Source organism: Ursus americanus, chromosome 2, assembly GCF_024610735.1.
Source record: "Ursus americanus isolate L20-20 chromosome 2, mUrsAme1.1.p, whole genome shotgun sequence".
Lineage (NCBI taxonomy): Eukaryota > Metazoa > Chordata > Mammalia > Carnivora > Ursidae > Ursus > Ursus americanus.
Genome location: NC_142128.1, coordinates 67,920,648 through 67,931,625, shown reverse-complemented (window position 1 = coordinate 67,931,625; position 10,978 = coordinate 67,920,648). Strand labels below are relative to the sequence as shown.

Sequence of the window (10,978 nt, the reverse complement as noted above, 5' to 3'; positions counted from 1 at the left end):
TATAAAACTTGCTATTAAATTAGATCTAGGTGAAACTATAGACTGGAGAAAATGAGTAAATTATCTGGAATTCTGAAGTCCAATTCCTTCACAATGTCTAAATTCTTTATTCATTTTAAAAGAAGTCCAAGCTAGGGTGCCTGGCGGGCTCAGTCAGTAGAGCAATGCAACTCTTGATCTTGGGGTGTGGAGTTCAAGCTCCATTTGGGGGTATAGTTTACATTTAAAAAAAGTCCAAGCTGAAAATCATAGATCATACATTATGATTATTGTGAATGAAGGTTCTTGCCCTTCTAACTGTAATTTTCCTCAATTTTAGAGTTTATTAACTGAACATACATATGGCAGGCTAACTTAAATGTACAACTTTTTCATACTCAACTTTTTAATTAATTGTCAAACTACTTGTCCCAATCATATGTAAACGGGGCTTTCTTTTGTTTAAATTCCTGGTAAAATTATGGTCAGTGAGAAACCACTGGCATGGGACAACAGAAGGAGTCAGTGCTTAAAACTGCACTCCTCTCCAACTTCTAGCTAGGTGAATCTGCCAGGAGCTAGATTTTTTTTTTTTTTTTTTTTTGAGAGGGTGTCTTTGGGCATTTATTTTCAAAAAAATAACTAAGAAAGGCAACTTTTTAATTTCTCTATTTTTCCATCCAAGGGGAAACAGAAAAAATAGTCCTTTGGCCTCCACTCACCTGAAACAGATCAAATGACATCACAATTCCATCCCTCGATGGCCATGCAGCAGATTATCCTGAAAATAAAAGACATATCCAAACTCACCACATCCCAGCCCTTCATCCTATACAATTAACCCAGAACCAGAACAGGGAGCTGGATGACCTGTTGTTGGCTGGTTTTAAATGTTCCATTCAACTGACAAAAATGTATACATGTATTCCTATGTAAGCAATCATGAAACATGAAAACTTTACATAAATTTGGAAGACGTGAAATACACACTTTACAAACTGATTCTTTATACTTTCAAAATGGATTTACAACAGTATTACTTTACACAAGTTCCTACTTTATACAATGTTTTGTTTAGGCAGCTTTTCCATGACATTTCTATTCCAAATTACACATGGAACCGCTCAGGAAGTTGGGCGGTTTGAGGGGCCACATGCAAGGGACTGAGGACAGGGGCAAGAGGTGTGAGGCAGTCACTCTGGTGCTCAACTAGGAGCTAAGAAAGGACTCTGACTCGCACATGGTGCTAAATCAAGGCACTGGGATCTTCACTGTTTTCCTCAGCTCTTCTTCTCAACAGGCAAACTTTCATCAGAAGAGGACTCTGTTTTCTACATCAATATGGCAAAGAAAGACCTTTTAATACAGGCTGACGCCTATCATAGACTAGCAGAGTCAGGTACTGAATGGTGATGGGTAAATGACTCTTGAAATATTTGTTGTTCCATTCTATCTCTTGTTACAGGTCTATAGCATCTATAATCCATTCCAGTCTGTGTTAGATGGCAGGAAGTCCAGGCAGGACTGAGCCCAGAACACCCATGGGCACTAAATGTCAATCAGTACCTGATCCAAGCCAGAGGCAGGTCTCAATAACAGAGTGCCAAGTACCCAGCAAGATTATGAATGGAAAAACCAGAAGAGGGAGAAATCCACTACAAAAGGGCCTTCAGAGTCCAACAACAAGTACAAGGCAACACCAAGTTTTATCCCATTCCAGGTAGGCATCCACTTTGTTCTTGGGGTTATCCTGCACAAACACCCAAAGGGTCATGTTAATTTTAATAGCGAATTAAGTGAATCCCAGATACTTCTGCCGAAACAAAAGACCTAAAGTCTGAAGATCTTTATATATCATTTTCTAAAGCTCTGTATGGCAGAAAGAAGCAGGGAAACTCAGGCTTTACCAACCTCCACCACCACGGATGGAACTCTGGTTTTAGGCTAACCTTGAGATAGAAACAAGGAGTTACACATCCCAGGATGCTGAAATGAAGTTGTAAAGAAGTCCATCTTCTTTACAGCTAGTCCAAATTACACAATCTTTCTCCAGCCTAGAGCCTACATAAGAAACAAGCCCTTTCTTGATTCCACATAAGAAATCCTCTAGAGTCTGATTTGGAAGAAGGAAAAACAAGAACACAAGAGCCCCTGGCATGAGGCAGGGGCTCTCATCCACCCTTTGGTGCCGAGTTCACTAGACTCCTTCACCCCCCGGCTCAGGCTCTGGCTAACAGTCCTTCCTTCTCACACCTCATGCAGCTGCAGGACTACGGAGATGAAGCCTCAGTTTCTCTGTGTGTTTTCTCTTCTTTCTCCAGGTGCAGACGTTTCTCAAGGACACAGGCCAGCTTCACAGCTAACACACAGTAAACATGGTTTTTAGATAACATCACTTTGTAGTCGATTTGGGTACTTAACAGAAGGTATCAGTTAGAAAGCAGACGTGCCTCTGTCATTGGCTGTGTTAGTGCACAAGGTAGGAGGGATACTACAGGAGACCTGGAAGACACCACCCAGGCTTTTTCATTCACCAGCAGTATAAATGGGCAGCTGACGCTCTCTCCAACTTCACTATCATCATATGTAAAAACATCAGTGGCTCTCTCATGGCGGGGGGGGGGGGTGGTGGTGGTGGTAAATACACACATTCTTACCTTCCCCCTCCTAACTCAGAGAGGCAGAGAATCTACCTCACCGGGAATGCTGTCGTCAGGGAGTGTACACAACCCATACGTGAGGAAGAAAAACGAGGAGGGGGCACAGGAGGGGCATACCAAAGGGGCAAAAGCTCTCTGAAGGCAAAGGGTTTATTTTGGCTGCAGTGTCCGCTTTTTAGCTTATATTCTCAATGGAACTGGGACAGCTGGCATCCTGTCCCAATGTCAGGGGGTTCTAAGAATTTGGATACTTAAAAAAGGCCAAACCACTATTGTTCCAGATCGCACTCTCGAGGCTCTTCTTCTCTTTTGGCCCCAGAACCCCCGTCAGACAAGGAGAGAAATCACAACAACTGTGGGAAAACTGCAGACAATTACAAGTCATTCTTAAAAAGATTTAATTATTTGAATTGCATCAAGGGGGATATAGTACATTTAAATCTCTGCTACATCACAAACTGCTGTTTTTGTTGTTATGTTGTTTTATTAAAGACCCACTAGTTCTACCCATCTCCAGGCTTATGGCTATAGAGTGGGGGGGGGGAAACAAGTATTACCAACAGAAGAGGAAAAACCAAGCAAGAGTCTGTTCTGTTCACCAGGTCTTCTCCACTGCAGAAAAGAAAGGAGGGGAAAGGCTGTGGACTGTCGACAGCCAGGAACAACCGCTAGCGTTAGAGACAGGGAAGGAAGCCACAGAAGCAGAGCCTGCGTGTTCACGAGCTGTCCCTTGACCCATACTTCCCTAGCCCTCTGCAAGGATCATCTTTCTTAGATTTCCGTTTGACATCTTAACCCTAAACCAAGTTTCCCTGTCAATTCAAATATAATAAAGACATCATTTCCACAGGGAGGACTGATTTGAGGATTGGAATGATTTGCCACCATTCTGTAAAGCTTATTTAAAAACAGCATGGCTTTAAAGACAAGTTCCATTCCGTGAAGACTGGGTGGGGTTCTTTATTAGTAGAGACGGTAGGCATATGGCCCACCGAACAGAGCAGGATACAGAAGAACCATCCACTGCTACTGTAGCCTAGTTGGGCAGAGGCAAAAGCAAGCAACCCCCCTCTCACTCTTCAAAGCCCGCAAGGTAGAGGGGCATGAGAAGCTGTAGTCTAATGGCTCCAAATAACCAGCATTTAGTGTTAAATTAGGACCAAGGATTTATTCCACAATATAAACTGCAACATTTGATACAAGCTACCAAAAAAATAGTAGGAGAGGAAGGAAGGGGCAGGGGAAAAGCCAAAATACAGCTGTGGCAATTACTTACAGAGCAGTCTCTTTTCTACATCACTAGCTCATCAGTGACACTAGAAACTAGACATTTGTGTTCTGTACATCAACCAAATGCTAAAGCACCAACACACTGTTTGGAAGTTTGTTTTGTTTTGTTTTAATTCCAGCCACTGAAACCAACATAGAAGTTATTGCTTTGATAAATAAACCTAGTCTAGGAAAAAGAAAAGTGGATAAAGAAACAAAAACCCCAAAAGTGAAAAACTTAAGTTCCCCAATATGGTAACAGAGTAAACAAGAGAGAAACTCCTCAAATGAGGATTTACTGGAATTTCTGGTGCCTTTCTGGGCACTGAAACTGAGTTGGACTCTTAAGCCGGTAAATCCCAGACGGAGGTAAGATTTGAATGCTGTGTATGAAAAGGTGTAAGCTGCAAAGCCTTCCAAATTGGTGGGAACCCCTGCAAAAAAAACCAGTCAGCATTTCAAACCTCAACACCCACAAACAGCTCTTAAGGAAAAAAATACAAAAAGTGTCAAAAATTTTTTTAGTTGTTTTTTCTTTTTTTCAAAGAGTTCTGGAAAAATGATCCCGTAAGGAATAGAAATAGCACCGTTTACAGGCTGGTTTGAATACCAGTCCTGTAGCTTTGCTGAGAAACTGAAGAAATCTTCTTGGTTGGAGTCCTGAATTACATTAAGTGGTTGGGGGTGGGGGTGTTTGTGTTTGTATTTTTATTTTCGGCTTGGTGCGTCCTTCACAGTACAGCGCACACAGATGTAGTCTTCCTTCTCTGCCATCTCTGGAGAAACACCAACACAGACCTGGTGAAACCACTGATTGCAGCTGCCATCACACTGGACCCAGTCCACCTGGTTACAAAGAGCAGGGAGACGGGGTTTTCAGAGGAAAAAATGTGATTCAAAATTGGGCAGGCCAGCCTCAAGTCAGGCCGTTTGCCACTAACGGCCACCGTCCCACCACTGGGACCTCTGGCACAACAGCTACGCCACATGAGTGTAGCTGGCTCACCAGCCAAAGCAACCAAGTCAAAGCCATTCTTCAAGTCGTGACTGCTTTGGGGTTAAGACAGCGCCGCCCTGTGATAAGTAAGCAAAAGGGCATTACATCAGCATCCCTCCCACCTTCTTAGCGCCGGGACGGTGAAAGCTGGAAGAGCAGGAAAAGGAAAAAGGGAAGAATAAGAGTTTCTTCAAGAAAAGGGAGAAGACCCAGGAACGATGGTAAGAGCAGAGATATCAGTGGGGGAGGGCTGAGCAATCCATTCAGATCAGCTCAAAGCAGATAAGCAGAAGAGAAAGACCCAGCGAGATGAGGTGTAGCTTACAGGGTTTCTGAGTTAAGGGAAAGCACGTCCTCAATGGCCCAAACCTCACTGACCTCATCTCCTTCTGGCTGCAGGCAGCTCACAGCTGGGCAGATGGCATCTTCATCCTCAGAGTCCTCCTGTTCGGAATAGGATGTGTCTGAGGGCAGGGAATGCGTTTCGGCAGAACGGACTAATTCATAGCTACGCTCTCTCTCTAACTTGAAACTGTTCATGTCCTTGGAGTGGCTCAGTTTGATTTTCTTCTTTTTGGGGGTCCGCATTTTTTTAACTCGATCCCACCGATCACTGGAGAGGCCTTCTCTTTCCAGGCGTCTCTTCAGTTTTCTCTCAAGACTGTTGATTCCATCTCGCTTCCCACGGCAGCACTCGTTCTGGGTGGAAGATAGGCAAATTCAGTTTTAGCCGACAGTCTGTTACTCAAACTAGTCAAGTACTAGCTGTATGAGAAACTGGATGATCTCTCATCAACATTAGAAAAATCGTGCAACCTGGGGCGCCTGGCTGGCTCAGTTGGGAAAGAGAGTGAGACTCGATCTCGGGGTGAGTTCAAGCCCCTCATCAGATGCAGAGAAGACTTAAATTAAAAAAAAAAATACTGCATCCTAATACCACTGCCACCATGTCCCCTCACGTCCTATAGGACAACCTGTTTGAGTTTAGCTAACTTAACTGTTAGTGCTAGTAAAAGAAATAGCGGAAAAAGGAAATGTTAAAGACACGATGAGCTTTTAAACTAGCACTAGAAGATGGGGTGATGCCTACATTCTTCTCTTTGCCAACTTCAGGAGTAAAAGACTACCAGGTAGTTTCTACCTAGATGTATATGCTTATCCTTTGACCTACAGACTTCTAAGGAACCGTGCTAATACGTTCCTTCTTTAAGGACATACATCACCACCCCTTATAAAAATAAGGTGCATGAGGGGCGCCTGGGTGGCGCAGTCGTTAAGCATCTGCCTTCGGCTCAGGGCGTGATCCCGGCGTTATGGGATCGAGCCCCACATCAGACTCCTCCGCTATGAGCCTGCTTCTTCCTCTCCCACTCCCCCTGCTTGTGTTCCCTCTCTCGCTGGCTGTCAAATAAATAAATAAAATCTTTAAAAAAAAAAAAAAAGAAAAGAAAAGAAATAAGGTGTATTAATTGAATATAAAATGGTGCTACACTACTATTTGGTATCATAATGAAAAATAAAATTCTAGGGGTGCCTGGGGGGCTCGGTTGAGAGACCAACTCTTGATCTCGGCTCAGGTCGTGATCTCAGGATCAGGCTCCACGCTCAGTGGGAAGTCTACTCTCCCTCTCCCTCCGCCCCTCCCTCTGCATTCTCTCTCTCAAATAAATAAATACATCTTTTTTTAAATTAAAAAATATTAAAAAAATAAAATTCTAACTGCTATTTGGTAGTGAGATTCTTCCCTATCCTGACTATATTCTCAGGAGTTTTGAATGTTATAGGTCAGCTAGCTCACTGACAGAAAGTAGCAGCATCTTTAAGCTAAAAAACAGGACATACATGGTATCTATCCCCTTCAAGTAAGTCAGCACTCAAAATAGGCACCCCTCAGTCTGATGACCCAGTCCTCACAACAGCTGTCCTGTTAGGGTTAGAGCAGTTAAAGCATTTGTTAAACGTCAACTCCAAGATATTCTTTAGGTTTTGAAAGCTTTATACCAAAAGGCCTTCCCGGCTAGAATTACATGTTCATCTCTACAGTATTTCTTTTAGAGAAAAATAATTCTGCTTCTAGCTATTATCACATGGAAATGATGAAAAGCATCACGCTAAACGGAAAAAAAAAATTCACGGTCACTTAAAAAACAGCATCAAACTCCAGGATGTGAGCCCAAAGCGATGCCTAGCACCTCTCTGCTCACTGACAGCCTTAGGAATGGGTCTGTGAAGTAGACAGTTCGCATCCTTTTCTGGATCGAAAATGGCATCTCACTCACCAAACTATTTAGATGGAATGACACTATCAAGCTCCCCAGCCGAGACCGTATCCCCAGCTACCTGCCACACACTCACCTTCTCACTGCTCGGTCTAGCTGGTGAACTTCGGTCGGTCTGCTGAGCAGGGGTTGGCCTTGCAAGTAAAGTCTGGTAAAGTTCCTGAATTTCAGGAAGGGATACCTGGAGCAACTGGGCTTCCATCAACAGTTCATTCACTTCTGGACTAATACCTGTTAAAGACCACACCAAAGCATGATGATAATAGAGTGTGTTTCACATGGACATTGAGATCTGCAAATAAAGGACTACCCCTCATCCCACTGCCACCCTCTCCTGGTAAAATTATATTCAGCTGAAGTTAGGTTCACGTACTGTGTCTAAAGCCACAATATAGTAAGAGCCCAAACTAACTTTTCTCAGGCTTCTGATTACTAGGGAAGTACTAATTCTACACTGAATCCGCTCTTCACTTAATTACTGCTAACACAGAGGAGACCGTACATCTGCCTTGATAGCTTTTGCATTCAGTACGAAGCACAGAACAGGCCAAGATGTGGGCAATCCGGGTGGACTGAGCAGCTCCAACCCCAATACCAAACACATATTGTGACGGCATGACTAAATGAGGACTCCCGCTGTGGCTTTGGGCAGAACTCCTGGGGCAGGCACATACACGTAAGCACAGCTGACCCTCGAACAATGTGGGAGCTGGGGGTGCTGAATCCCTGCACAGTCAAAAATCCATGTGTTACTTTTAACTCCCCAAAAATGTAACTGCTAATAGTCTACTGTTGACTGGAAGCCTTACCAATAACATGAGCAGCTGATTAACATATTTTGTATGTTTATGTATTACATGCTATTCCTAGAATAAAGTCAGCTAAAGAGAAGAGACTGTTAGGAAAATCGTAAGGAAGAGAAAAGAGACACGCACAGTACTGTACTGTATTTATTGAGAAAACCTGTGTCTAAGTGGACTTGTGTTGTTCAAGAGTCAACACAGAAAAAAAGGAGGTAGGTTTCAAGTACAGATTATCTCTAAGATCCCAAGGGAGCCCATGACTTAGCATCTCACTGAAATGACTGGTATTTAACAGTCAGTCGGCACGGGATTAACCCTTTCATTCCTGAAGGCAATGTATTAAAGCCTTTCTCTATTTGCTTTGCATTTATAAACCTTCAAGCACGATCCTTCTCCTACCTTTCAAATACATAGTAACCCATATTCGACATTTGAGGATAAAGTGTTTTTATGTATATGAACAAAAAAACCTACTGCAAGATGACTTGTTACTACCCAGCCCTCCCTCTCCCTCTCATCAACAGAATAAACACAAACCATGGAGGGGGATACAACTTCGGCCAGTGGAGAAGGGAGAGTGTACATAGGAGGCTCTGCTGTCCCAGTCCTCAGGCAAGGAAAAGGATGTTGTGCCAGTAGGCTGAGACACCTAATGGAAGGAAAACATTTTATAGGAAGGCTTTTTCAGGATTAAAAATTCTCCCACCAGTCCAAGGAATGTGGTTTGGGTTATCAAGCAGGCAAACAGGAAAGGAGGACTTCAATTCCCAACTGAAAGAAGTCTCCAAGTATTTTAGATTTAGCCAAATTGACTCATACCCACCAAGCCTTTAGTCTTCCTGGTTTTACCTGGACTGATTCCACAGAGGTCAAGAGCACCGCTGGGAAATAAGGCATTTTCGTTGCATGAAAACAGATCATACAGCCTTTTATTCCCTTTGTAATTTTCCTAATGAGGGTCGTAACACAATGAACACAGACATGTGTCCCTTTGAGCAAACCGGCTGAGGAACTGCCAGATCTCATGGATGTCCACCTTCCTCCCCTCCTCAGTGTTTATTAAAAAGTGCTAGGAGAAACACTCCTTTAACTATGAACTAGTAATAGTTGCGTCCTCTCCTTTTATCAATAAAGGGAAACTTCTAGCCTATCTTGTGTAAAGAACATAAATGTCTCCCCTGTAGGCTACCCAAATAACCACAACTCACCCTATGCAACAAAAATTTAATTCATCATTTGCTAAGTGCCAGGCACTGACTGTATTTCACAAGCCTGGAAAGAAATGCAAAAGAAAACAAGGAAACAAACATGAGGGAAATCAATTTTTTGTCTTTTATCTTTGATCGGCTGAACATTTAACTCATAATTCGCTGTCTGTGTTAGGATAGCACAAGGGAGGTGTGAGATCTCTGCTAGAGAAATCTGTATGAGATCTGAAAATCAGGTCAAACTCATATGAAGACTGAATACTGCCCTTCTGATTGTCCTTTTCTGATATTTTCACATTCTTTTCCTGTAGTCACCTTCTATGGAAGAAGACAAAACTCTGTTGATGGTCGGAAGAATCTGGCTTTTATAGCAGAAAGACTGTGGATGGTATGAAAAACCACTGCCTTTCCTCTGGAGCAACACAGTACTCAGACACTTCAAAACCTATTTCTTCCTCAAGGGGCAGTAAGAGACACAAAGCAGAAAGCACTCTGGCTTCTAGTCAGGGACTTAGGAGAGGAAGCAGGGGAAAAAAACAGTCAAGCAAAAATTCTAAAAATTCATATATATTAAATATGTATCTGGATTCATACACATAAATGGGAAAACTATACATATCTATGAAAAGGTAAAATCTGCTCTCCAGAAGCAGACGGCCTGACAGAAAACTTGAGTGCCAGGAGCAGAGAAAATGAAAACAACACGGTAGGGACACAGAGCCCTCGAAGTGGGGAGCTGAAAAGTGAGTGCTGGTATCAGTCAAGCCATCACCAGGAACAGCAGCAGTACCAGAGTGCAAGGTGCCAGGGAAAGGGACAGAGCTCGGCAGATTCCAGAAACTGGCAAAGAAAAGTCCAGACTCACCTTGTTCGTCTCGGACACCTGTCCTGCTGAAGCTTGCCATCTGCTATACCACAGTCCTGAGCCCACTCGATCCTGCACAGATTTGAGATTCCCTGATGAAAGCAGCTGCTGGGCTCTGTGTTGCCAGTTCACGGTTCTTTCGATCATATATCGAAGTGCATCTCCCTCAGGAAGGCGGACTCGGATACGCTGCAGGGAGGCCAGCAGGGGCAGAATTTTCTCTAACGGAGGTTTCTCTGACCTCCGACAATGGGGACAAAGCCAGATTCGTGGGCCTTGTGAAATACTGGGTACCGCCACACAGCTAGTGTGGAAAGCATCCCTGCAGAGTTCACACTGGATCATGGGGGCAGCTGGGGCCTTCTGACACAGGCAGACTCTCAGTTCCAAATCTTGGACAGGTGACAGCAACTTCCCTTCGTTGGCTAGTCTGAGAGACTGCAAGGCTTCCATTTCCCTTAGGCGAGCTTCCCCAAGTGTTGCCATCTAAAAAGGAGTTAACAATCAAGGACAATGTCAGAGAGAATTTAGCCCTCTCCTAAAACTCAAGGGTCCCAGAGTAGATGATCTACATTTGAATCCTGGCTCTGTCTCACTGAGTTGTGTGAATGACCCTGGGCAGCACGATCCACTGTGGCTGAATGTTCACATGTATAATATGGAGTTGACAGTACAGCCCACCTCGCAGGGCTGCAGTGATGACTAAACGAGAGCCCTGTGATAGAGCACGCTCTGCCCGGCACACAGTGAACAGTGTGGGCAATTACTGAGCACACACTACTTCTTAGTCCAACTTCCCTGCACATTGACTTCTCTGGAAAGATAGAGGCTTTTCACATTCTACGTGTGCGAACTCCTGGGGTTCTCCATGTTTTCGTAGTTCCGTTAGCTTCTGTGTTCTTTTAGAGAGGCACTCTG

At 43.7% G+C, this 10,978-nt stretch overlaps 1 protein-coding gene across 2 annotated transcripts in view; it reads right to left on the bottom strand.

Moving 5' to 3' along the window:
- Positions 1 to 3,020: 3,020 nt before the first annotated feature.
- The window catches only part of KDM5B (lysine demethylase 5B), a 76,514-nt gene continuing 68,556 nt past the window's right edge, over positions 3,021 to 10,978 (bottom strand). For both annotated transcript variants that reach the window (XM_045787639.2, XM_087857146.1), the window contains exons 23-27: positions 10,061 to 10,546; positions 8,525 to 8,636; positions 7,261 to 7,415; positions 5,284 to 5,604; positions 3,021 to 4,754 (exon numbers count right to left, since the gene is read on the bottom strand). In XM_045787639.2, the coding sequence (XP_045643595.1) occupies positions 4,617 to 4,754; positions 5,284 to 5,604; positions 7,261 to 7,415; positions 8,525 to 8,636; positions 10,061 to 10,546 (1,212 nt within the window). In that variant the 3' untranslated portion in view covers positions 3,021 to 4,616. The remainder of the gene's footprint in view (positions 4,755 to 5,283; positions 5,605 to 7,260; positions 7,416 to 8,524; positions 8,637 to 10,060; positions 10,547 to 10,978) is intronic.